Here is a 25,920-nt window from a genome sequence, read left to right on the forward strand (position 1 = left end):
TTTATTTCTCAAAGTAAAAAGATTTATCCAAACAGCTTGATGATCCACACCAGTTGTTTAGTCTCTCCAGATGCTGTTATCCAACAGCATGTTGTTCTCACTCTCTCGCCTTTGTTGGCTGCTTTTTACTACACACTATATCTTTTTATGTGCCAAATAACATACAGCATGCGTTGCCTTCACCCTTTGAAACGGTTGCTAAAATTCAGAGAGGCAGCATATCCAGGCGCGCAGACTTTGCACGGTTTGCCCTGCAGGAGTTTCCCATTTTTAGTAATGCGCTACCTTCACTTGGACTCGGGGGGATTTTTTAAGCTTAGATACAAAGTGCTGACCAGCGTCGCTTCCTCGTGCACTGAGTCCTTTCCGCCTGAATGCCTCCTGCACAGGAGCGACACCAGCCTCTTGGGAACCTGACCGCTGAACAAAAGGTAAATGCAGGGATTCGCGCAGCTGTTCAGGCTGGCAAGCAACATCAGGATGGTGAAAGTAGCAGCTGGAATTAAAAGAGGAGGGCAAAGTGTCACGTGTCTGCCAAGCAATCTCATCTGCCACCTAGAGATTAGTAATTTGTGTTTGTGCGTAAATATGCTCAGGTTCTGTGTAATTAGAAAACGTAAAAGACCAAATGAACTACATTGATTATGACGATCACACAGCAAATATACACAATACTTACTTTCTTTAGGCGCCTGCTTGTCCCACGCGGACCACAGCTGGACAGTGAAAAACGGAGCCCAGCAGACAATATAAGCGAGTACTATGACCACCGTCATCTTCAGTGTTTTCACTCTAGCCTTCGACATGCCAGCCACACCGCTGGCTCTGGATGGCAAACCCACCGTTCCTTTCTGCTGAGTCTTTTGGTAGATGTTGATCTGGATGACTCGGCAGATGCGGACTTGGCAAACAACAACTGTGATAACGGGTAAAACAAAAATGACCAGCGTGGTCCAGGTGATGTAAGTCTGCAGCCCCCATGGCTGGATAAATGTAGCCCAGCAATCAAACACACCCGGTGCAACCTCCACCTGTGAGAAAATGAAGACCTGAGGCAAGCTGCCCAGCAGAGAAATCCCCCACGCAACGCACACGGGGACATTTAGTCTCGTGCGTGTCCGCTGAAACTTTACCATCGGGTTGCAGATAGCCTGGTACCTGTCAACTGTCATCACCACGATCATGTAGGTCGATGAAAACATGCCGAGAACTTGCAAATATTTCACAAGTCGGCACACCAAGTCCGGTCCGACGAACCTGTCTGTGATGTCCCACAAAAGCTGCGGACACACCTGGAAGAAAGTGACCACCAGGTCCGCCAGGCACAGGTGGAACACGAAGACGCGCATTCTGGACATCTGTTTGCGCTGTTTCCACAGGACGAGCAGCAGGCTGGTGTTGAGGACGGCGGCGCTCACGAAGACGACACTGAGCAGCGCGATCTCCACCTTGGCCAGGCTCTCATCTCTTGGCACATCCTGTGCCTCCACAAAGTCACTGTCATTCATTGTGATTGAAGACCTTCGATGTTGACGAAAAGTATCTGAAATGAAGGAAAAATTGAATATTTTCATTTTATGCAAACAAACAAAAGTCAAAACGTAATTTCCCATGATAAAATATTGTTGAAAAGAAGATTCTGTTCCATAGAAGTAACTGCAATGTGGCTTATTTCTGTATACCTGCTTAAACCTCAAATAATATTGAAGGCGAATGGAAGCTTTACTCCTGCAGTCGAGTTCAGCTTGCGAATGCTGTCTGGTGTTAATCTGGAAGGTTTCTACTGTGCCTCAGTATTTTATGTCAGAATGAAACTGGGTGGAGCTCATATTCATTGAATCTGATTAGCATTTCTTACACATAAAAAAAGCCATGGGTTAATCCTGATAATTAAGTATAAAGCATATGGGAGATTAGTGCTGGCGGACTGTTGTTTAGGCTAAAGAAGAGATATCATGTGATTTTTATTGCATTTTTACTTTCAATATGTTAAAAATGATTTTTTGATATTTAATATCAAGTATAATAGTATAGGATAGTATATATAGTACTATTTAGCCTACTTGATTTTGACCGATTTATCTCTTCTCCACAGATCCTTTACTCAGCAATTGTAAATACTTTAGGCCTATATGCATTTGTATTATCAAATATAAATAGACCAATTAAAGAATCTGTTATTATATCTTTTTATTTATTATTGTATAACCTGAAACTTTGGTTCGCATGCATAGTCTTAACAGATCTGGTCTAGTAAAAGTGGTTAGAACGTAAAATATAGAGTTCTAACCACACACACATACACACACACACACACACACACACACACACACACACACACACACACACACACACACACACACAACAACAACAACAACAACAACAACAACAATCTTTATTTATAGAGCACATTTAAAAGCCAACATCAGAATCATATAAGTGTGGAATTATGTTCACAGGTAAAAACCACTAATAAGAGTAAACTATAGCACATAGCTATAGCAAAGTAAAGCTGTACCATCAAACACAGTGATAGAGAACATAGACAACGCAAGACAACGCAAGACAAACAGAAAAATTAATAGAATAACTCACTGCAAACAAGGCCAGGATTTAACTGGTAGAAAAAGCAAGTTCAAACAGATATGTTTTAAGCCGTGATTTAAAAGATTGAATAGAATCAGACGCCCGGATGCCAATCGGGAGATTGTTCCACAGCTCAGGTGCAGCTAGAGCAAACGCTCGATCACCTCTAGACTTCAAACGAGATCTGGGCTGAACCAACAATAACTGTGAGGATGATCTTAAAGCCCTCGCAGGAGCATATGAGTTTAAGAGTTCCTTAAGATAGCTTGGTCCTGTGTTATTAGTAATTTTAAAAGTAAGCAACAGAATTTTAAATTGAATACGAAATTTCACAGGCAACCAGTGCAGATCAGCAAGGACGGGAGTGATGTGAGCAAACTTCTTAGTTTTAGTTAGAATGCGTGCAGCGGCATTCTGGACTGTCTGTAATCTATGTAGAAGGGTAGAGTGGAGACCAAAATAAAGTGAATTACAATAATCTAGCCTTGACGTTACAAAGGCATGGATGAGCTTTTCCAGGTCATTGTGCGGGATATAGTGTTTGGCCTTAGAAATAAGGCGAAGTTGGTAAAAACTGGATCTGACGACAGCAGACACTTGTTTATCAAGTTTAAATGAGCTGTCAAGTAGCACACCCAGATTCCTAACAGTGTCAGAGAAAGAGCTAGTGAGAAAACCAAAGGCATCACGAAGTTTGGCACGGAGAGCGTCACTACCAAAGATCATAATTTCAGTTTTCTTATCATTAAGGATAAGAGTATTTGCCAGAAGCCATTGCTTGACCTCACACATGCACTCTCGAAAGCTACTCAAGGACAGAGCTAGATCATCATTTAACTCAAAATAGATCTGGATGTCATCGGCATAATAATGAAAAGCAATGTGGTATTTCTCAAAGATAGCACTTAAAGGAAGCATATATAATGAGAACAGGGTAGGGCCTAACACAGATCCCTGGGGGACACCACAGCAAACAGGTACAGCGGAAGAAGACGAGGTGGCCAAGTGAACCGAAGAGAGCCGATTGGAGAGGTAAGATTTAAACCAATCCAAGGCAGCGCCCTTGATGCCTACAGTGTGCTCTAGTCTCGCCAATAGTATGTTATGGTCAACCATGTCAAATGCCGATGAAAGATCCAATAGCACTAGGACAGAGGGGCGTCCATTGTCAGCCATTAATAAAAGGTCATTAAAAACTCGGAGCAGCGCTGATTCAGTGCTGTGATGTTGTTTGAAGGCCGATTGAAATTTATCATTAATGTTATTCTCATCCAGGTAGGTCTGAAGTTGAAGCAGAACTACCTTCTCAAGAATTTTGGCCACGAAGGGAAGCTTAGAAATCGGCCTATAGTTGGCATAATCATTTTGATCGAGGTTACTTTTTTTAAGAACAGGTTGGATTATAGCATGTTTAAAAGCTGATGGTACATAACCGGAAAGCAAGGAAGAGTTCAATATGGACAATAGACAAGGTCCAATTGCACTAAAACAGTCCTTGACTATACGGGATGGAAGAACATCATGTACAAGATTAGTATTGTTCAGTTTCTCAATTAGATGCTTCAGAGTAGAGAGTGAAACGGGTTCAAATTGACAAAAAGTAGTAGAACAATCAGGAATGGACATACGATCTGTCACCAAAGGAAGAGTAGATTTAAGAAATACGACTTTGTCTAAAAAATAACTTGAAAATTTTTCACAAAGACCCGGGGAGCACGGCAGAGGCATAGAGGGGCAGGGGTTGACCACAGAGTTAAAAATTTTAAATAAAATTCGAGGATTGTTGCCATTGGTGGTGATAATTTTAGATAGGAAAGCTGCTTTAGCCGTTCTGGCAGCTGATTGAAACTTCAAGCGGCTAATACATAAAATGTCATATGATGACTGGAGATTATCTTTCCTCCACCTCCTCTCATCCCGCCGACACATACGTCGTAAAGCGCGAACAGAATCATTTAACCAACATTGTGAGTAGGTTCTGGGGCGTTTCATTTTGATAGGTGCTACAATGTCAAGGATAGAGGAGCATGTAGTTAATAGAGTATTGGCAAAATTCTCAAGCGTATGTGGGGTAAGACAATCTGACGTAGTAAATGGAGAGTTCACAAAAGAGTTAGAGAAATTCAACACAGTATCAGGATTCACAGTACGCGTAGGGCAAAGAGGAGCCTCAAAGCGTGATCCGGTGTTATCTAGGTCAAGATCGAAGATAACCGGGGAATGGTCAGAAAGTCCAGTGTTTCGAATTTCCTTAATACATATATCCACATCGTATGAGAAAACCAAATCAAGGGTGTGGCCTTTAACATGGGTAGGCTCATTCACCCACTGAGTAAGATTAAAAGAGTCGGTCAGTGCAAGAAAATCATTAGCCAATTGATCATCCATACAACAGACATGAATGTTAAAATCACCAGAAATAATAACAGAACCATATTTAAAAAGAATGGATCCCAAAAAGTCAGCAAATTCAGAGATAAACATCTTGTGGTATTTAGGCGGACGATAAACCACAACACACAGAGTAATCCGAGGGCCAGTCAATTCCAATAACACACACACACACACACACACACACACACACACACACGCACGCACACATACATATATATATATAAACCAATTATATATATAGTCTTAACAGATCAGGTCTAGTAAAAGTGGTTAGAACGTAAAATATAGAGTTCTAACCACACACACACACACACACACACACACACACACACACACACACACACACACATATATATAAAGCAATTATATATATATATATATATATATATATATATATATATATATATATATATATATATATATATATATAATTGCTTTTATTTATTTTCTAGGTGGAGGTGGGTGAGAGTCTGACAGTTTTCCTGTTGTGATTTCATTTGAAATTTATTTTCTTGTTGCTGCTTCTGCACCACGTACACCGCGTACTGAACGCATCTCTTGTAGCGAGCCACTGCATGTCACGACCAATCAGAGATCAGAACAGTTCAACGTTCCACACTTTCAACCGGAAAAGTGACTGTAAACAAACTAGTTGAGAAGTAGTTTTCTCGCTGTGGCGTTTAAAAGTGTTTTTAACTTTTTCTGTTTTATAAGATAAGTAAGCGACTAGACAGATTAACTGATACGATTTTTATAATTTCGAGTAGCTGCCGTCGCGGACGATTGTAAACATTTAGGGAGCTACTTGCTAGCGTTAGCTACAGAACGCGACTCTCGCTGCGATAACAGTTTAGCATTATTTAGCTCCAATGCCTCAAGAAAGAGAGGAGACTCTTCCTCTGGTTCGTTCCCTGAACAGTCAGACACCAGTTAAAGTGCTGTTTTATAACCATAGTCCCCGTGTCGTACGGCCTTTGTGGATAAATTACCAGGGAGAACCGCATCCTTACAATGACATACAACCAGGGACTGGACGGAGGATGCACACTTACGTCGGTAAGACGGCTGCTTGCACGTTACCAGTGCATAAAGCGATTAGCTAACAAGTGGCTCTTTGTAGCTTTATTGTAGCAAGGGTGCTTACTCAGGTATTTCTAGAGATTTAAAGCTTTGTTTTGTGTAAAAAAGCAATGAGTTTTCTCGGAATGCTGGTATCACCTGAACGCAGCTTTCTCAGAGAAGAACCCAGCCCAGACTAAAGGAAAACGATGGATGTCTAGGATTAGGTTTACTACAAACACACACACACACATATATATATAGACCTGTTTTTATGCAGGTCTGTTACATATGATGTCTTTACAGACTGGAAGTGAGCTTTCAGTTGTTTTGATTATCATCTGTGTTGCCAGCTCCTATTGATATTTGTGCTTAATTCTGTAATGAACCTTGTACTGACTGACTGATTGACTGGAGGTTTTTTGTGTAATTTTAATGATTGTCTCTTTGTTTAAATAATATGTTTTAGTATTTTGTCTGTCTTTTAATTCCGAGATTCATAATAATGATAATAATAATAAAAATAATAAGCCATGTCTTGGAAACTGAACCTAGAATTGTATCACGAAAATCATGAAATAGTATCACCTTTAAAGCATTACTCTTGTATATTTGTACATATTATATATATTTTCTCTTTATACTGTTCATATGTATATAGTGCTGAAAAACTGATTTCCTGTGTCGTTCAGTGGTGCTTTGGTACTCTCAGCCTCTCACTGAACGGGCTCCTGTGACTGACCAGCATGTAATGGAGTGGGTGGGAAGTATTATCCAACATTGTCTTTATTTTGGACAACATCCACCTCTCCGACACCACCTTAACGGAGTCCAGCTCCATCCCCACAACACTACTGGCCTTACGGATCAGTTTATAAGCCTGTTAGCATGAGGCGACCCTCAGCCTGCTCCCCCAGCATGCAACGGCATAGAGGATTGCACTGGCCACAACAGACTCGTAGAAAATCCTGAGTGTTGTCCGGCGGATGTTGAAGGACCTCAGTCGCCTTAAGAAAATAGAGGCGACTCTGGCCCTTCCTGTAAAGTGCTGTGGTGTTTTTAGCCCAGTCCAGTTTATTGTCTATGTATACTCTGAGGTATTTATAGTAATTCACAATGTCAACATTGACCCCCTGGATTGAAACAGGGGTCAAGTGTTTCCTGGTCTTCCTGAAGTCCACGATCAGTTTCTTGGTCTTTGCCACGTTGAGCTGAAGATGATTCTGCTCACACCACGGGACAAAGGAGTCGACCACAGCCCGGTACTCTGTCTCATCATCTCTGCTGAGGTCAGGTAATCAACAATCCAGGACACCAGAGAAGCATCCACCTATATCGCTGTCAGCTTATCTCCCAGGAGGGTCGGCCTGATGGTGTTGGAAGCACTGGAAAAGTAAAAAAACATGACCCTCGCAGTGCTCGCTGGCTGGTCGAGATGGGTGTAGACACGATTAAGCAGATAGATGATGGCGTCCTCAGTTCGGAGACGGGGCTGGTAAGCGAACTGAAGGGGGTCCAGATGTGGTCTGACAATGGGTCGGAGCTGGTCCAGGATGAGCCTTTCCAGAGTCTTCATGATGTGGGAGGTCAATGCCACAGGCCTGTAGTCCTGGGGGCCACTGGGGCGTGGCGTCTTTGGTGCAGGGACGAGGCATGATGTCTTCCACAGCACTGGGACCCTCTGCAGACCCAGACTCAGCATGAACAGCTTATGGAAGACTCCACAAAGCTGGGGGGCACAGGCCTTGAGGATGCGGGGACTCACTCCGTCTGGTCCAGCAGACTTGCCTGAGTGGAGTCTCCTCATTTGCATCTGAACCTGGTCTGCAATGAAAGTGATGGGTGTGGGAAGGGTGTCAGGATTCTCACCGGAGGCGACAGCGCTATGTGGAGAGAGAGGCAGGCACAGTGGTGTGGCTCTGGTACAGTAGGTGGGGTCTTAGGACCATTCTGGGTTACGCTATTTTATGGTGAGCGTTAGGCTGCGATTTTGTACCTGTTGATCCCTAATCTCGAAAAGGTACAACAAAAGGACAACGCAAGTTATCATGGCGATATACCCTGACAGGAATTTAACCACCACCCCAGTGTGCAGTTAACCCAGGGTTAACTGTTCGTAGTACAGGCCTCAGGCTTTAACTCTTAAACAGTGTTTCCGCTTGTATCTTTTCCAGGTCACCCGTGGATGTTCAGAGATGCAGAGACCGATGACCCTCTCAAGGTCAACAGCAAAGAGCTGTTTCTTCCTAAGCCAGCAGGGGGTGGAAATGTGACATATGCCAATATCAGTTTACCAGGTAAAACATCAGTTATATTACCTGAAGTCTCTGTGCCATGCAATTATGATTTAGTAGTAAGTGTGTATTAAGCTAGTTTCAGAGTATACAGAGTGATTGACATATTGATCAAATCATACAGGCTAATTTCATGAAAAAATACGTAATAGTTTCTCTGGATATTATAGAAATTTTACCAGTTGTTTTTCTTTTTTTCATCAGCAATTTTCAGGGGAAACCACACAAAATAGTGTGACAGATGTTGTAATGTTTTAATTAAGAAACTCTGATGTTAGTATTGTTTGATTCACTTTTGGCATAAGAAGTTTTGGTAAATTTAGAGACAAACTGATCTATATTTGGATTTGTGAGTTGACAAAAAATCCCACACTGTTAACAAGCGTTTGTTTACACAGTTTACAGTCTCAAGGATCGAGCTCTTCAGGTTACTCGGCGTCTTGTGCGACCAAACGACTACAGGAGCTTGGAAATAGCGTGGTCCCTCCACGAGGAGCTCGAAGATCGCCCGAGTGTTTTGAAAGATCTCCAACGCATAAACCAGCGAGTAGCCCAACATCTGAAAGAGAACACACAAGGGCAGGAGGAGTGATGATTAAGGCAGAATGGATATTTATCACATAAGGACAGATGTTCTTGCACTTTCCGAGAACGTAAAGAACTTTAAAGATGAAACACAGGACTTACTTCACAGTGGCTATAAACACATTTTTTGGAAATCAGTTTCAGTTTGATCTTCTGTTTGTTTGTCACAGTTGTTGAACAGAAGAAAATGTGTTTTTTCCTTTTTTAGTAAGAGTTATATGTAATATAAATCCATCTTCTGTATGTAGCCACATTAGAATTCAGAGATCTGTGTTGTTCATATTCTTATTAGTAATGCTTGATATGAGGTTATCTTGCCATACCTGCACAATTCCCTTCAAAAATGGATGCTGTGTTGTATTCTATTGTTGTAGCTGTAATCTGTCAGAAATATTGGGTTATTAGGAACAGGTGAGACTGTCATAAAGGTTAACTCGCAGATGATTTCCAATGTGGGGAAAATACTGTGACCGAGGAGCTTATCCTCTTGTTTTTGTCTTCTTTTCTGTCTTCTTTGTAATAATTTTCCTGATGACACATTGCTGCTGTATGTAAAAGAGTTTTATTTGTATAATGAATAAAATATATACAAGTTTTATTAATGGATGGACGCCTTGATACCTTGGAACACTCTTCAGTTTACATTGCTGTTTTAGTTGTTGGTGCTGTCTCTAAATAAAGCAAATGTATAACAGTTATGTTTCACAGGATGTCCAGGGGATGTGAGGAAGTAATAGTTGTAAGAAAAAGAAGATTTCAGGGTGACCGCTAAGCCATTGGATTCAATTTTCCTGTTGACTCCTGGGGGAGCATAGGTCCGCAACAACACCACTCCAACGGACTCTGTTCTGGGCTGCTCTCTTTAGCTGGGTCCACGTCATTCCGACGGCCTTCACTTCGCTCTCGACAGATCTTCTCCAAGTCTGTTTGGGTCTCCCCACTTTCCTTTTTTGCCTTGTAGGTTCCAGTCCAGTGCTTGCTTTGCGACGTTGTCGAGTGGTTTTCGAAGTGTGTGGCCTATCCAGCCCCATTTTCTCTTCTTGATGTCTTGACCGACCGGGTTCTGGCTGGTTCTCTTCCAGAGGTCTGTGTTTGAGATCTTCTCAGGCCATCTGCTGTTGAGGATGTGTCTCAAGCATTTGTTGATGAAAATCTGTATCTTACTGGTAGTGGTCTTGGTCACCCGCCACGTCTCGGACCCATACAGAAGCACTGCTTTCACATTGCTGTTGAAGATACAGATCTTGCTGTGCTGAGATAAGCCATTGGATTCAGCAGTAACAGAAAAGCTGCAAAAATTACAACGTGGTCAAAAGAAGTGTCCTCTACTAAAACATTACAAAGACCAATGCCATACAGACCATCCTCTCCTCTACACATCTCTGCAATTAGCTGAGTGTAGTCAGCTGTGCCTAACTTACTGCCTCGAAAAGCACATTTTCACAAGAGTCTATGCAGTCCTTTGAAAAACATGTGCAATGCTCAGAAAAATCAACTTTGCAAAGTTAAACAAACCACAAGATTTCTGCAGCAATATCCTTTAGACAGATGAGAGCAAAGAGGAGATGCACAGTGCCACATTTCCAGAAAACCAAACACAGACGCCAACTGTCCAGCCACACAACCTGGGTACCTTGCAGTCATTGAACAGACCAGGAACACTTTTGTATACCAAAACAGAATCCAGTGAGGCTGTTTGTGCAACAGGTAAAGCTTTGCTCAAACTGGTTCATTCAACAGGACAACAATCCCAGGCTCAGCAGCAAATCTACAAAAGAATGGCTAAAAAAGAAAACAATCAAGGTGTTGTGCTGTGGTGGGACCTTAAATAGAACTGTGTGTAAATTAATGCCAAGATAATTAATGCATTTCTTTACATTTTAAAACAAGAATAGATGAATTCTAACAAGTTGGTATAATTAATACAGGTAACAGCGTAAATGGGTACACAGGTGTAAAAGCAATTTATGCAATCCTGTATGCTGTATCAAAAACAAAACAATTAAACATCCAATGAGCATCTCAAGGACATCTCGAACAACGTAACCTCCTCTGTGTGCAGTCATACATGCCCGCTTCCCTTTCTGTGAGGATAACAAATAAATAAAGGAACGACCAGGATATCACTGAGTTACATGTATTAGTGTCTCTAATTTGTTGCTCTTCTGGTTAATAATACAAAAATGTATCCATTTATATTTTATATTAATTTGTGATATGGCTTTTTTTTAATTAATACTTGAAAATTGTATCATAATAGCAATGACACTGCTCAGACTTCACGTGTAATATACCCGAATAACCTCATGCTGTTGGCACTTCTGTAGCATCTCACTCACAGCCTACATGTGGATGCCCTCTTTCAGGAACAGATCACAACCTGAAATCATAACGTGCTTCTGTTTGCTCAGCAGGGGCACTGTTGCCAGACATGTTGCTAAGTGACAAAGTAACACAACACATTGTTGTGTGTGTGTGTGTGAAACGAGTTGAGCTGGGTGCCGTGTATCAGGAGCATGCAGGCGGGGGAAAAGGAAAAAAAACAGCACTCAGGTCGTTTCAGGCGAGAGCTGTAAGACCTCAGCTTTTCTCTGCGTCTCTCACAACTGTAAATAATTAGATCTTGGATCCAGAGTTCATCATCCTTTTCATTTTCTCCGCCAGCAAAACATTTTGGCCGAGGAGTCACCCAGTTGTCTTCCCACACCTGCAGACAGATCACTGGAGCAAAATGAAAACAATGGTAAGAGTAAAACGACAAGAAATCCTGCCTACCTGCAGAGCCGCAGACAGATTACTACATCATAAATTACTGTGAGTTGGTGTCATGGTTATTCCCACATAGGTACCAGTTTATTTTGCGTCACTTCCACCATCCTTGTTAAAAGAATCAGGTTTGTGAGAATAATCAAGTAAAAGAAACTGGCCTTTTCAAGAAAAATGTCTCTAATTTCTAATTTGTGTTTGATTTTATAATTTATTTAAGTGGCTCCGTCTCATGGAGGTAATTCTGCTCTAGACCGCACCACCGGCAGCCCGTTACCTCCCCTGACTCAAGACGAAGGTGCAGGTAATGATTCTCTTCCCTCCCTCTAGTGAGCATATAGCAGGTGTCACATCAGAGTTGGTGATGAACTCTTAATTTAGGTATCGGTCTCACTGCTGAATCTTTATTTTGTTTATGTTTTTTCCCTTTAGGCACATTAAAAAAAACCAGTGTTTCACCTCGAAACATGTCCCAGTACAGGAATGTGTTCAATGAGCGCGCTAGGACGGGCTTCTGCTACTGGCTTGTGGAGAAGAGTCCAACATGTTAGTACTGACTGAAGCAAAATATAACACATACAATAATCTGCTTATTGCAACTTTCATGCACGTGTTGCTGGATTATCTAATGTGATACTGACGTCCCGAGTTCCAAAAAAGTTGTGACACTGTGTAAAATGTAAATAAAGACAGAATGCAGTGATTTGCAAATCCCATAAACTCATATTTGACTCACAACAGAACATGGAAAACATATCAAATGTTTAAACTGTGAAAAATCTACCAGTTTAAGATAAATATTTGCTTATTTTGAATTTGATGACAGCAACACATCCCAAAAAGGTCGACACAGGGCTGTGTTTACCAATGTGTACGGTCAGCTCCTCTCCCTTACAACAGCCTGTAAACATCTGGGAACAGAGGAGACCAGCTGTTGAACGTTTGGGGGAGGAATATTGTCCTAACCTTGTCTGATACAGGATTTTAGCTTCACAGCAATTCTGGGTCTTCTTTCTCATATTTTCCGTTTCATAATGTATTAAATGTTCTACTGTGGTGCCATGGTGTTGTAGTAGATCAAGTATATGGTTTAGCATTATCTAAAATAGGTGAGGCCTTCCCTGAAAAGTACATCATCTGGGTATTCGATTTTTTTTTCAGCTGTGTCCATTGTGCACAGAAATTTCTCTAGATTCCCTGAATCTTTTGATGATATTAAGTAGATGATGAGATACTCAAAGTCTTCACAATTTAATGCTCACAATAGAAAAATTTTATGTTCTATTGTGAATCTAATTTTTGATGGCAGACCATAAAATGAATCAAGTGATTCTCACAATCAAAATCTGCTGCACCACAGCAGATGATTGTATAAGAGATCATTCTTATACAGGAATGTTCATGACTGGGATGCTGTTATAAGGAAGGATAATGATACATGACCAGTTTACACATTGACATCTTTTTCTTTTCATTCCTGTAGGTAAAGGATGCAGCTTGGGTGCATATAAAACCTTTCTGGGATTACCAAAAGTTTGAAGGAACAGTTCACCAGACCTCTTCTAAAGATGCCCACATTAGTTTGAAAAGCTGAGCTTGCACTTACTTGAAAATCTGTAAAGAAGTATTATCAGAAATACACATACTTCTAGAAATTTGTTTAATTTTCTTATTTTTTTCTGCACAAGTAATGAGGTATGGCGAATTACAAAATTTTATTTCCAAAAGAGACTTGATATATAGCCTACTCAAGTTCTCTTAGCAAAACATCTTTATTTTGTTTTTAGCATAAGTAATAATGATAATGGAAAATTTAAATTTAATAAGTTAAGCCTCACCTCTCATCACCTTCACAAGTTGAGTGAAAATCTTGTATATTCCCTTGTGCTATAAACGCTGTATTCGTCTTTTTTATGGTTGACTTTGTCTTTAGTTTCAATTCATTCAGAAATGCCTCTTAAGTGAATATACAGAATACAGCTGATTTTTTGCACACACTCTTTAGAGCTTGTTTTACATTTTTGGAAGGTTTAAATGAAAAAAACAAAATTAAAAATGTTTAATTCACTGTGTCACAAAAATAAACTTTGGTTTGCTTTAATTTGACCTGTTATTCTGGTAAAGTGAACTTTTGGTGCAGGACAACACTCGCCTACAAATTCCTGAAGATAGGCGTGTTTTTTTTTTATGTGTTAATAATTCATAGATCATACATGGAAGCTTCTTTCTGCTTCTGATAAAAATCAAAAACAGAACCCAAAAAATACTGAAAATTATCTCAAACTTTGGACATAACTCAAACTCTAAAGTAATTTTGTAATTTTTGAGTTATTTCTGCGATATTTTTGCGATGCCCTGTTCAAAAGTTTGAGATAACAACCTGAAATTTTAAGTTATAGTCTTCAGTAGCAGACACAAAACATCAAGCCTAGCTTCACAAAGAGACAAAAATGTTTTCGGAAAATTGTCAGGTACAAAGACTGGACTGAATACTGGACTACTTTTCAAGACTACTTTAATTAGTAACGTAAACAAGAAGCAAGAAAGGCTGGCTCATTGGAAGGAAAATATAGAGAAAACTAATGTGTAATTGCTGCTTTAGCCGGTGTAAACAATTCTCGCGAGATCTAACACGATTGTGTGACGAAAGCGCAAAGGAACTTTTAAATGTGCGCTCTTATCGCCACCTAGTGGTTAATTTTATAACAAACTTTTCTTGGTTCAACTCAATACATTAATAATACGTGAAGACAGTGAAACGTTTCAGTGCTTTTGTTTACAGACCGATCTCCGTAGGAGTCGTTTAAGCTGCCGGTTGACGCTTTAATTGCCGTTTCCACCGCGGAGACCCACCAGGTAATAGCTCCTCAACGTCAGGCAGTGCTACTTAAAACAAGCGGCTTAGCTAGATTAACGTTTTATAAATGTCAAATAATTATAGTGATATTGATTTAACTAGTTGGATTGAATATTTTGAGGTAATGATTATTGTTTGCAAACATTCGTGACCGGGAGTTTTGTGGCAGTCAAGCTGCTAGCTAGCACACAGTTATTGCCAAAGTTTTACCGTCAAGGCGCTTCCCCCCCGCGGAGTGCTTTCACACGGTTAATTTAGTGTCACAGCTTTAAAAAAAATACACAATCCTGCTGTATATAGGTTATTAAAGCTGTGTTTTACTGTTTATCCCGCTAATAATTTTATCACCTAAAATTCCCTCCAGGTGCAACCAGCGGAGCCCAGCCCTGCACTTAGAAACAGATAGACCCACAAGTAACCCTGCAAGTTAATTCATTAATAAACAGGGATAGGTTTGACGAGCTGAACTAATGAATGAATGGCTACTCATTCTGCAGAACTTTGAGATGGAGATACTCAAACTTATTTGAGGCCAGATTATTTTTGTTAATGCTGTGAAAAAAGCTGTTTCTTTGTAAACATACATTTGTATTTAGTTGTAGTTTTGGCTGCAGTATTGGGGTTGATGTGTATTGATTTGTGCAGGGAAATGATAAGCCCATATTCACGCTAGTGTTAGGATTTACGTGATCTTAGTTTGAAAGACAAGGGTTTAAGGTCAGATGATAAAGTAAGACATCCACGCTTTTCCGGAGCCTTTTCCAGGTTAACAGTGCATATGACCACTTAGAGCTGTGGTTCGAGCAGGGAATTATCAGCCCCTAGGGATTAATATTGATAAGTATAGATTTACTCGCATTATTGCTTCTGCTTACAAGATCAAGGTCAAATTTATTTATATAGCACATTTCAAACAGCCGATGCTGCACAAAGTGCTTAACAATATAAAAATGGTATTAAAAAGCAACAATGTAATACAATAATAACAATAAAAAACAAAAGGACAGTAAAAGAATTAAAACAATAACTAAACTAATTCAAATAAGACCAAAATGCTTGGGTCATAATGTGTTAAAAGCCAGGGCATAGAAATGTGTCTTTAGTAAAGATTTAAATTGCTCAAGTGTTTGTGCAGATCTAATATTTAAGGGGAGACTATTCCAAAGTCTAGGACCTGCCACAGAGAAGGATCTATCACCACGGGATTTGAGGTTAGTCTGTGGGATGGACAACATTAGTTTTGATCTAGACCTCGTGGTTTTTCCTGGAGCATAGGCAGAGAGCTCAGACAGGTAAGGAGGGGCTCGGGCATTAAGTGACTTAAAAACAAAAAGTAGAAGTTTAAATTGGATCCTGTAGGAGACAGGAAGCCAGTGTAAAGAAGCTAAAACTGGGGTTATATGCTCTCTCCGTTTGGTACCAGTTAGCAGGCGAGCAGCAGCATTTTGAACCATCTGAAGATGATGGATGGTGGCCTGATCTAGACCATAATACAATGAATTGCAGTAGTCCAATCTGCAAGTAAGAAAAGGGTGAATAACACGCTCAAAGACGTTAGCCGGAAGGTATGGCTTTACCTTGGCTAGCTGTCTTAACTGAAAAAAACAGGACTGAACTACTGCACTCACCTGCTTATTCAATTTAAAAGAACCATCAATGTAGACACCGAGGTTTTTTACATGTGTTTTACAATACGAGGAAAGGGTGCCCAGAGTGCTGTCGATATGATTAAAGTTGCCAAAAATGACAACCTCAGTTTTATTTTCATTTAGTTTAAAAAAATTTAATGACAACCACTGTTTGACATCATCAAGGCAGCGTAATAAGAGCTGCGAATGGTCTGACCCTGCTTTTAAAGGTAGATAAATCTGCAAATCATCAGCAAAACAATGAAATGAAATGCTGTACCGCGAGAAGATGGAGCCCAATGGCAACAAATAGAGTGCGAACAGGGCACGACCCAAAATAGAGCCTTGAGGTACACCGTATTTAAGAGGGGCTATTTTGGAGTTGTGGGGGCCCATATTGACATAAAAAAACCTTTCTGACAAATAGGAACGAAACCACTGTAGGGCAGATCCTTTTAGGCCAGCATGAAATTCTAGCCGTGATAACAGGATGATAACAGCCGTGATTACAGGGCTAGTTCTTAATCAATCTCCTTTTTAATTGCTAATCAGATATAGGTAGACCAAAAAAGGTTTTCACCACAACAGGAGAGCTTCATTAAGTCAAATAAGAGTATAAAAATGCTTGCATGACATTCAGTGCAGAAGCTCCACTGCTGAATGTGGTGTCCTTGTTGTGAACTTCCAGTAAGAACGTGCCAACACTGATAAAAGGAGCTGGTAAGATTGGAGAGATATGATTACTGTGGAATGAATTTTTAAGAAATTCTCTTAACCAGGTAACCCAGTGTTGGGCCCACTTTATGTAGAGTTAATGTTGTGTAGAAGCTAATAAAATGATCATCATTGCATGAGAGCCAGTCCGTGGTCATTTTTATCAAGAAGCTTATCCAGATGTGTTCATTCCTTTTCTAACTGCGTTTTGGATCAGGATCTTAGACATGGATAGCAGAAGAAAGAAGGTGGCCTTCAGCTGGCTCCGAACTACAGTCACTTCACCAGCACATCATCAGGGTGGAAACGCTGACTCAGTCACACCGCCTTGCCGGACCATAACGCAAAATGAAGATTCAGAAACTTTGCCCTGCAGTGATTCTCCAGGATCTGCGTGGCTTGGGGCACTGAGTCTGGATACTCCCAAGAGAAAAGCCGAGGTGCTCTCTGAAAGTCTGCCCTCTGTAGGCAAACTTAAGCTGCGGAAGCTTTCCAGAAAAAACAGTGAAACATTTAAAACTTTGAAGGTAAACCTTTGCCATTGGATTATAATTTTAGATTGAATGTTTTGAATCTATCTTGAGTCTCACAAGTTGCTTGGTTCCAGTGAATACATTATCTGTTTGTGGTTAATTTGGCACAGGACAAACCTATGAACACCTCAGCCGCACAGCCAGAGTCCAAAAACATCCAGAAAGCTTCACCACCTCCACCCCACTCTTTTATCTTGAAGAAGAAAGACAGGACACCTGAGGAGGGATTAAAGGCTATCTGCAGGAAGGCACTGATGGCAGCCCTTGGAAACACAAAAACAACGTGCAGCACTACTAATATCATCAGAACTGACATGAACAGCTTGTCTTCACCTCTGCAGACTGAACGTCCCAGTCCAGCCTACCTTGAGACAACCATTGTGGATATTAACAGCTCCTGGAGCCAGTATGACACTGCACCTGAGGACCGAGGCGGTAGCAAAGGAGATCAGTGGCCCACCCTGCAGGTGTTGGAAGACTCAGACATCAAAGGTGATGCTTCAGAGCCAAAGACAGATGGAAGGGTAAGCAACTACAACTTGTAATAAAAGTAATATAGCATTTCTTCTTGTTATAATGTTTTAGTTGTGCATTGGTTGTTACTGATTCTTTTGAATTCTAAAGCAGCTTCAGTTTTTATTTTAAAATGTTTTTAAATGTATCATACCATAAAATTATCATGGCGCTGAATCAAGATTTTGTTTTTCAGCGTTTTGTGGTTGAAGGAGAGGATTTTCCCAGGATGTTTGTTAGTGAGGACTCTGTTTCTCTGGAGAAGACCTTCCAAGACAGACCATTTCCTCCAGACAATGAGCTGGAAGCTGAGGACCATGACTCCGCCCTCCCTGCACTAGAGTACATACCAGATTCTTCATCTCGTTTCTCATCTGACCAGAGCTGTGATCAACATCAAACTTTAGTCGATAGTGAGGGAGGTGTAACTCCCACTTTTACGTTTACACCCTCTAATGAAACCACTGGGACCCTCGAGGCAGCTGCTAAAGACATGGAGGTGCCTTTCTCATCACCACAGAGGAAAGTTTTTGTCTCACTGAAGCAGCCCCACTCACCGCACGTGAGCGTTTTAAATGCATCTGCAGTTGAGGCTGACAATATTTGCTCATCCATCATTAGGGGACGTTCATCGGATCCCTTTGCTCTGCCCCGACACTCAAATACGGGAGCGTCAAAGCTGTGCTTCGACCCCACAGCCTCACGCAGGCAGTCGGACGGTGTTTTCCGCATGCGTTACCCTGGTTACTCCTCATCTCATACTTGGACTCCTAGAAGACTGTCCTTGGGGGCTGAACCTTTATGGACCAGCTACCCCTGCTCAAGCAGTGAAGCTGGCTTCATAGACACGCATTGCCATCTGGACATGCTCTATGGAAAACTTGGCTTCTGCGGGACGTTCAGCAGCTTTCGAAGGCTGTACCAGAGTAGCTTCACTGGAGAGTTTCAAGGCTGTATTACAAACTTCTGCAACCCAGATATCATGGTGAAAGAGGCGCTGTGGGAAGGTCTGCTGGCTGAAGACATGGTATGGGGGGCATTTGGGTGCCACCCGCATTTTGCCAAAAACTACTCGAGTATTCAAGAGCGCAATATACTGACGGCGATGAGGCATCCAAAAGCCGTGGCCTTTGGTGAGATGGGCCTGGACTACTCCTACAAAAACTCTACTGACACCTCAACGCAGAAAGAGGTAAGGTAAAATCTGAAGTGGATTTTCTAATTTGAGACTCAGTTTTTCTTGAGCAGCGTATGCCTGGATATTGAAAATAAGAATGTCGTGGTCTTTGTTTTGTTTCTCTGCTTCTCTGTGAAGGTGTTTGAGCGGCAGCTGCGTTTGGCCGTGGCCATGCAGAAACCTCTGGTGATCCACTGCAGGGATGCAGATGACGACCTGCTGAAAATCATGAAGAAGTGTGTTCCCAGGGAGTACAAAATTCATAGGTGTGTTGTGTGTGGAGTAAAACCCTTTAAACTCAGTTTTTCTTTTTATAGCTTCTTCTTAAAATTAATTGCTTATTTTTTTGTAAGAAATTCAAATGTTTCAGTTTAGAGAAATAAGATAAAGGCTTGCACTTTATTTCTGACTAGCCTTTTTGTAATTGACTCGTAATAGTTGTCATTTTTCGATGGTGATGAAGAAGAACAGAAAACGGTCATAAAGTGAATTTGAATTATTTAATATGTCTGAAACACAACAGCTGTTCTGCTCATTTCCACATCAGAACTGACAACCTGAGGATTTTTAAACTCTAAAGACCTTTGGAGTTTAAATCTTAGTGCCTTTAATCAGACTTTTAATTTGAATTACGTTGTGCTTTCCAGGCACTGTTTTACAAACAGTTATCCAGTGATTGAGCCCTTCCTGGCAGAATTCCCCAATTTGTATGTGGGATTCACAGCCCTAATCACCTACTTGAGGGCTACAGAGGTCCGGAATGCCGTTTCCCAGATCCCTCTGAATCGCATTGTGTTGGAGACAGATGCGCCATATTTCCTGCCAAGACAGGTATGTGTAGATAGAGGCTCGGGAAATCCAAAGCAAACATCTTGTGTCATTAATGAAAGAAAAGGTTTCTGCCATTTTTTTTTTTAAATTGCAAAATATTAGAAATGTATTATTGAACAAACTAGAGGTATGTCATACAGTTTATTAGGTACGCCATGCTAGTGCTGGTTAAACCTGCTTTTGCCTTCAGAGGATCTTTAATTCTTTGTGGCACAGACTCAACAAGTGGTCAGTTCTCAGAGAGTTTGGTCTCAGATCACAACACAGAAATGCCCACTTTGCTATCAGATTAAACATTTGAACAGTCTTATGTTACCAAGATATGATCACAAAAGATCCTGTTACCGTTATGTTCAGTGTTTTTTTTGTTTTTTTTGTTAAACCAGCATAAAGGAGGATGAAAGGTATATAATGGTATGACGACAGTCTTGGGAAAACAAAGAAAGTTTGATCTATATCAGAATCAGATGTAAAGCATCAGAGCTGATTTTTAACAGACAACATCATCATACTGTGTGCAGCAGATCCAGCAGTGGAGACGTTTTTGTTCCACCATGCTTCTGAAAAGAACCTCCTGCCTGTTGGCCTGTCTCTTGTGTTCCTTGACTGCTTGATCTCTTGTTGATCTGAAACGAAATTTTCCCTCCAAGAGTGGAGTGAAACTGGGCACATATTTCTATTGAGTCTAAAACTACTATCAGAATTTAAAGCAAATATCCGTGTTGTTATATTTGAGGTATTAATTATTATGAGACTCCATGTTGACCTTTTTGAATGTCATGCTCTTTAATAGGTTGGGAAAGGTGTCTGCCAGTTTTCCCATCCTGGAATGGGCATCCATACTCTGCGGGAGCTGAGCCTACTGAAGGGGGAAGACATGGCCAGTGTCCTTGACACCATCCGAAACAACACCACTCAGCTGTATGGTATATGACCTTTAGAGAAAACGCTGTAAACTGGCAAGAAAGAAGAGAGACGTTTCCTGTTTTTGTTTTATATTTGTCAATTCTCCATATATGGATGTTGACGTGTGGAGAAGAAATTTCATTTTAAACAACCTGAAAGAGAAAAAGGAGACAAGCCTGACTGGAATGAAAATATCTCTTGTCTAACAGAGATCCAAGTGTATAATTGTTTATCTGAATATTTCTTTTATGCCGTTGTTATTATAGATTAATTTCTAAGCAGTTTGTGTTTTTCTTTTATGTGTGTTTCTGTAGTTTTACATTGCTCGCTTGTTTGGTTTGCTGGACGTTTGGCTGCCTTGGTGTGATGCAGTAGAGATGCATTAAAAGTCTTTATAATAGTGCTTCTTTTTTCTCTGAGACATGTTTTGTTAAATTAGTCATCAGTGCGAACACTGGTGCTGATGGAGGAGCGCACGGAGACAGGAAAGCATAGTCTACAGTGGAGCAAACGTGTACACTGAACAAAGCCGATTCTGCATTGAGGGAAGGAGAGGGGCTGCGGGAGCGGTCCATTACTCCACTTTAATGACGCCCTGCTCGTCACACACATTTGTCTAAGTGCTCTTTTTTTTCTTTTTAAATCTAAACAATATCAAGAGTGAGCAGATGTGTGTTCATCCTGCCAGTTTTTTATTTATTTATTTATTTTTTTAAGCACATTTCTTATTATAGAGCCTTTAAAAAGGTCAGAGTAAACTCTGTCACTGAGGTTTGGACAAGATGTTCTTCAACATCCTTCTTCCTTTTTTTTTTCTTTTTCTTTTTCTTTTTTTCTTTTTAAAAAAAAAACATGGTCATTTTGTGTTTTGTAAGACATTTAGCCTTTTAATTGTAGCTTTAAAGGTACCAGTTAAGTCTTTACTCAAGTGTTTGCATCCTAAGCATCTGTTTCCTTGATATTTTTAGCTCATACAACCAAAGTTCACATGGTGAGACATTCATGATCCATGATATCATGAGGGTCAGAATTTAATCAAACTGGCACACGGTGGTCACCTAATGGGTCTTCACCCAAATCATACTCAAAGTCAAGCATAATGTTTATGCACAAGGCTTACACTTTTTTCTCCCTGATGTATTCAACAATATTCAGTTCAGGTTATTTAGCAAAGTCGTTAACAAAACATTCTTATTAATAAATTTTGCGTGCAAAAAGACATTCCCAGGCCAGTCGATTATATCTCTCGACTGGCCTGGGAATGTCTTGGTGTTCCCTGAGCTGCGCTGGGGAGAAGTCTGGGCTTCTCTGCTTAGGCTGCTGCCCCCCACGGCCAGCCCAGCCCAGGGTGAGTGGCGGAAAATGGATGGACAACTGTTTGTGAGGTTCCTTGACTTCTCAGTGGATTTTAATTGTTAGTTTTTGCAGTACAGCTAATTACCACCAAGAAAACTGTTATTCACCCATCAGGTAACCTGTAAATCATGAACCGGATGAGCTGTTGCATCACAGACCTTCTGATTTAAAGACTCATTAAATATAATACAGTGAGACAAAAGGTTGATTGATGCTTTATTGTATAAGGCATACCCGAATCCTAAAGAGACAGATGGTATAGTGTGTGCTGTAGTGATCTATACAGGGTATCATTTTTTACAGGTTGACTAACATTAGATCGTATTTCTCTGCCGACACAGGAGTTTTAATAATGAATGCAAAATGTCAGAGTGTGAGTTAAACATTTGGGTGTTTGAGAGACATTTTTCCTAAAGCTGCACCCCGGGAAATTCATAATGACAGCTGAACCAACCCCTTGATGATGAACATAATCTTTGAGGCTGAAATCTCCAGGAAATGCTATTTGGCTGATTGATGTGTTCCATTTTACACACAGGGTCACATGGTAAGCATTTTAATGTTTTAGGCATCATTCATTTATCTTGTATTTCATGTTATTTAACCACAGTCTAATAACTTAGATAACTAAAGCTGATTATGGAAAACACTGACACAGTCTCTGATCTTCAACGAGGAGATGGTCTCTCTGGGGAAAATAATATATATATATATAAATATATTGTAATATTTAAAGGAAACACTTTTTTTACTGTATAAACCAGAAAGAAGGGACAACCTGCTGATTCTGTGTTTCCCAGCAGGCGTTGCACAATCTCCTGCAGCTCTACAATGTAGTCCGCCAAGTCTTCTGCTCTCAAGGTGACGCCAATTTCAAAGGGCGCACTTATCTGGTCCGAAGAGAAAAAAAACACAAAGCTGCAGGATTGACTGCTGGGAGATGGGCTGTATTTGTTTTGTATTTTTCCCCAACTCACTGTCATGGTTTTGTCCATATTGGTTTGATTTGGCTCCTCCATGGCTTGGCGACCGATTCTGGAGGACTTCACTTTGTTCTGTGATTTAAAAATGACATCTCATCATTGTTATGAAATAATTTCCACTTAAGAGGTTTAATTAACATAAGAAAACCTCCCTAATTCAAATGGCATGGGTGAGGTACAGTGCAGAATAATGTCACTGGTTGGTTGGTGAGTTCACAGTCTAAATAGCTGGTAGAGTTTTAATTTTTAGTCCATCTTAAAGCTTTGGTGGTTATGATGGGTGATAATAAGTTTAAACTCAAAGGCTGAAAACAAAAAACATGAAGCATTGAAATATTTATAGGTTATTACAAGCGTTAAAAAGAAACCAACGCTGAGTGAAGTTTTCATAAAGATTTTATAAAAATGTAGTTTAAAAAAAAAAGATAAATTAGGACAAAGTATCTCACCTGAGGTTTCTGTGATGGGCTGAGGAAGCTTGAGCCCGCACTGGTTGACTTGCACCACAAGGTCAAGGAACACAAGAGAAAAGCCAACAGGCAGGTGTTTCTTTTCAGAAGCATGGTGGAAGAAAAACGTCTCCACTGCTGGATCTGCTGCACACAGTATGAAGATGTTGTCTATTAAAAATCAGCTCTGATGCTTTTCACCTGATTCTGATATGGATCTAACTTTCTTTGTTTTCTGTCCATCTTCGTACCTTTATATACCTTTCATCCTCCTTCATGCTGGTTTAAAAAAAAAAAACACTGAACACAACGGTAACAGGATGTTGTGTGATCATATCTTGGTAACATAAGACTGCTCAAATGTTTAATCTGATAGCAAAGTGGGCATTTCTCTGTTGTGATCTGATATGAGGTGTGATGGACATCTTATCAGTGGGCTATGGACAGAATAGTATTGCAGTCACAGACTTCTACAGCAGCACTGACTCTCAGGCAAGAGCTGTAATAAAGTTAGCAATAATCTAATGTTTGATTAGACAGGAAACTTAAATTTATATCAGCATAGTGTTATCATTACATCAGTGCTCAGCTGGAATGAATGCTACTTTAATATCTCTGAAATAAACAAATAAACCAAAGTAACTGGAGCGGATATTGACACAGCCATGTGGCATTTGATTTACAAGGATTTTCACTCACATTTACATGCTTGTGTTGTGTAATTGTGCTTTCAGTGGAACTGTGATGGTTCAAAATGGTTTTTAGTTTTTAAATCAACAGCCTACCAATTGACAAAATACACGAAGCCTAAAGCATCATGCATAAGACACAGTATGAAGGACAGTTTATATGAAATGGAAAAACTTGCATTGGTCAGACAGCTACTCCAAGAAGTGTAATTACATTTCTTTGATTTAGGAAAGTAATCTGTATTTAATTTTTTTCTTATTTAGGCATCACACCTATCATATGGTTACTCAATACTTTGTTAGGTACACGTGTCCAATTACTCAGCACGATTATCTAATCAGCCTCAACTCAATACATTTACCCATGTAGACAAGATCTAGACGACCTGCTGAAGTTCAAATGGAAGATCAGAATGAGGAAGAAAGGTGATTTAAGTGACTTTGAGTGTGGCATGGTTGTTAGCACCAGATGGCCTGGCCTGAGTATTTCACAACCTTCTATAGGGTTTACAGAGAATGGTATGAAAAAAGAGAAAATAATCATTGACTGGTAGTCAAGCAGTAACTCGGTCCCTCGTTACAGCCAATGTGCACAGAAGAGCATCTCTGAATTTGCAGCACATTCAATTTTGAAGCAGATGGGTTACAGCAACAGAAGACCGCACTCGGTTTCTCAGGATAGGAAAATGAGGCTGTGACATTAAGATGTTCAGGAAATAAACAATAAACAGTCTGAAAGCAAGGCAGCACGGTGGCACGGTAGTTAGCACTGTTGCCGCACAGCAAGAAGGTCCTGAGTCTTTCTGTGTGGAGTTTGCATATTCTCCCCGTGTTTGCGTAGGTTCCCTCCGGGTACTCCGGCTTCCTCCCACCGTCCACCGACATGCAGCTTGTGGGGATAGGTTAATTGGATAAACCAAATTGCCACTCGGTGTGAATGTGTGAGTGTGAATGGTTGTCTGTCCCTGTGTGTTGGCAGGGTGTACCCTGCCTCTCGCCCTATGACAGCTGGGATAGGCTCTAGCGCTCCCCGCGACCCTGAAAAGGATAAGCAGAAGCATGTATCCATCCTGTCTCATAACAGCAGATCAGTCTGCAGGGGACATTTTTGTCCCCCTCAATACCAACTGATCATCCTTTAATTTCCACAGCTTACCTGAGTATTGTTGCCGACCATTTCCACCCCTTAATGAACACACTGTACCCATCTTTTGATGAAAACCCTCAATTTCAAAAACAAACCCCCCAAACACTTTTGGGACGTGTTTAATTTTCATTGAGGAAATGGTAAGTTTATCCAAAAAAGCTTCTACCCAACAAAGGTGCAGACACTTTTCTCCTAAACATATTGAAATTGTGTTGGATTCTAAACCTTGGATTAATGCCAATAGCCCTGTTGCAGTTAAAGCAATTTTCATAACTATCTCGCACATAAATGCATATAATCACCCATAAAGCAAAAAAGACAAGAAAAAGAAAACTATAAAACTACTAAAAGTCGTGCAGGAGGGAGTCTGCACGACTTTTTTTCCCTTCCTTATAAAATCTGTTTTCCTTTATCTAGACTAGACAATAGTCATCTCATTTTATTTTAGTTTAT

General features: G+C 40.5%; 4 protein-coding genes across 4 annotated transcripts; 2 read left to right on the forward strand and 2 right to left on the reverse strand.

Annotated features, from left to right (window-relative positions):
• Positions 1 to 287: 287 nt before the first annotated feature.
• Positions 288 to 1,508, reverse strand: LOC146632159 (vasopressin V2 receptor-like). The gene is made up of 2 exons (XM_085354122.1): positions 680 to 1,508; positions 288 to 496 (listed from the first exon to the last, which is right to left on the reverse strand). The coding sequence occupies exons 1-2, from the start codon at positions 1,506 to 1,508 to the stop codon at positions 288 to 290; spliced, it is 1,038 nt and encodes a 345-aa protein (XP_085210248.1).
• A 4,094-nt stretch (positions 1,509 to 5,602) lies between these two features.
• On the forward strand, positions 5,603 to 9,026 carry LOC146632160 (von Hippel-Lindau disease tumor suppressor-like). The gene is made up of 3 exons (XM_085353237.1): positions 5,603 to 6,036; positions 8,214 to 8,336; positions 8,732 to 9,026. The coding sequence occupies exons 1-3, from the start codon at positions 5,850 to 5,852 to the stop codon at positions 8,923 to 8,925; spliced, it is 504 nt and encodes a 167-aa protein (XP_085209363.1). The 5' UTR covers positions 5,603 to 5,849; the 3' UTR covers positions 8,926 to 9,026.
• Positions 9,027 to 17,110: 8,084 nt separating this feature from the next.
• On the forward strand, positions 17,111 to 20,871 carry LOC146632161 (uncharacterized). Its single transcript, XM_085354124.1, has 6 exons — positions 17,111 to 17,410; positions 17,527 to 17,940; positions 18,126 to 19,121; positions 19,245 to 19,372; positions 19,754 to 19,937; positions 20,731 to 20,871. The coding sequence occupies exons 1-6, from the start codon at positions 17,111 to 17,113 to the stop codon at positions 20,869 to 20,871; spliced, it is 2,163 nt and encodes a 720-aa protein (XP_085210250.1).
• A 1,996-nt stretch (positions 20,872 to 22,867) lies between these two features.
• LOC146632162 (ghrelin-like) lies at positions 22,868 to 23,745 on the reverse strand. Its single transcript, XM_085354125.1, has 4 exons — positions 23,632 to 23,745; positions 23,177 to 23,254; positions 22,978 to 23,089; positions 22,868 to 22,887 (listed from the first exon to the last, which is right to left on the reverse strand). The coding sequence occupies exons 1-4, from the start codon at positions 23,743 to 23,745 to the stop codon at positions 22,868 to 22,870; spliced, it is 324 nt and encodes a 107-aa protein (XP_085210251.1).
• Between the last annotated feature and the right edge of the window lie 2,175 nt (positions 23,746 to 25,920).

Source organism: Diplotaxodon limnothrissa, linkage group LG5, assembly GCF_057381915.1.
Source record: "Diplotaxodon limnothrissa isolate DT_005_m linkage group LG5, D_limnothrissa_male_GT1.1, whole genome shotgun sequence".
Lineage (NCBI taxonomy): Eukaryota > Metazoa > Chordata > Actinopteri > Cichliformes > Cichlidae > Diplotaxodon > Diplotaxodon limnothrissa.

Bases quoted from the DNA above. Each gene is read 5' to 3' on its own strand.
- LOC146632159 (XM_085354122.1), bottom strand. From the start codon at position 1,508: ATGAATGACAGTGACTTTGTGGAGGCACAGGATGTGCCAAGAGATGAG. The intron at 497-679 runs GTAAGTATTGTG...TTTTAATTCCAG, and splicing joins CAAGCAGGCGCCTAAAGAAA to CTGCTACTTTCACCATCCTG.
- LOC146632160 (XM_085353237.1), top strand. From the start codon at position 5,850: ATGCCTCAAGAAAGAGAGGAGACTCTTCCTCTGGTTCGTTCCCTGAAC. The intron at 6,037-8,213 runs GTAAGACGGCTG...TATCTTTTCCAG, and splicing joins GAGGATGCACACTTACGTCG to GTCACCCGTGGATGTTCAGA. The intron at 8,337-8,731 runs GTAAAACATCAG...TTGTTTACACAG, and splicing joins TGCCAATATCAGTTTACCAG to TTTACAGTCTCAAGGATCGA.
- LOC146632161 (XM_085354124.1), top strand. From the start codon at position 17,111: ATGGATAGCAGAAGAAAGAAGGTGGCCTTCAGCTGGCTCCGAACTACA. The intron at 17,411-17,526 runs GTAAACCTTTGC...AATTTGGCACAG, and splicing joins AAACATTTAAAACTTTGAAG to GACAAACCTATGAACACCTC. The intron at 19,938-20,730 runs GTATGTGTAGAT...GCTCTTTAATAG, and splicing joins CATATTTCCTGCCAAGACAG to GTTGGGAAAGGTGTCTGCCA.
- LOC146632162 (XM_085354125.1), bottom strand. From the start codon at position 23,745: ATGCTTCTGAAAAGAAACACCTGCCTGTTGGCTTTTCTCTTGTGTTCC. The intron at 23,255-23,631 runs GTGAGATACTTT...TTTAAATCACAG, and splicing joins GCCCATCACAGAAACCTCAG to AACAAAGTGAAGTCCTCCAG. The intron at 22,888-22,977 runs GTTGTCCCTTCT...TATTTTCCCCAG, and splicing joins GGGAAACACAGAATCAGCAG to AGAGACCATCTCCTCGTTGA.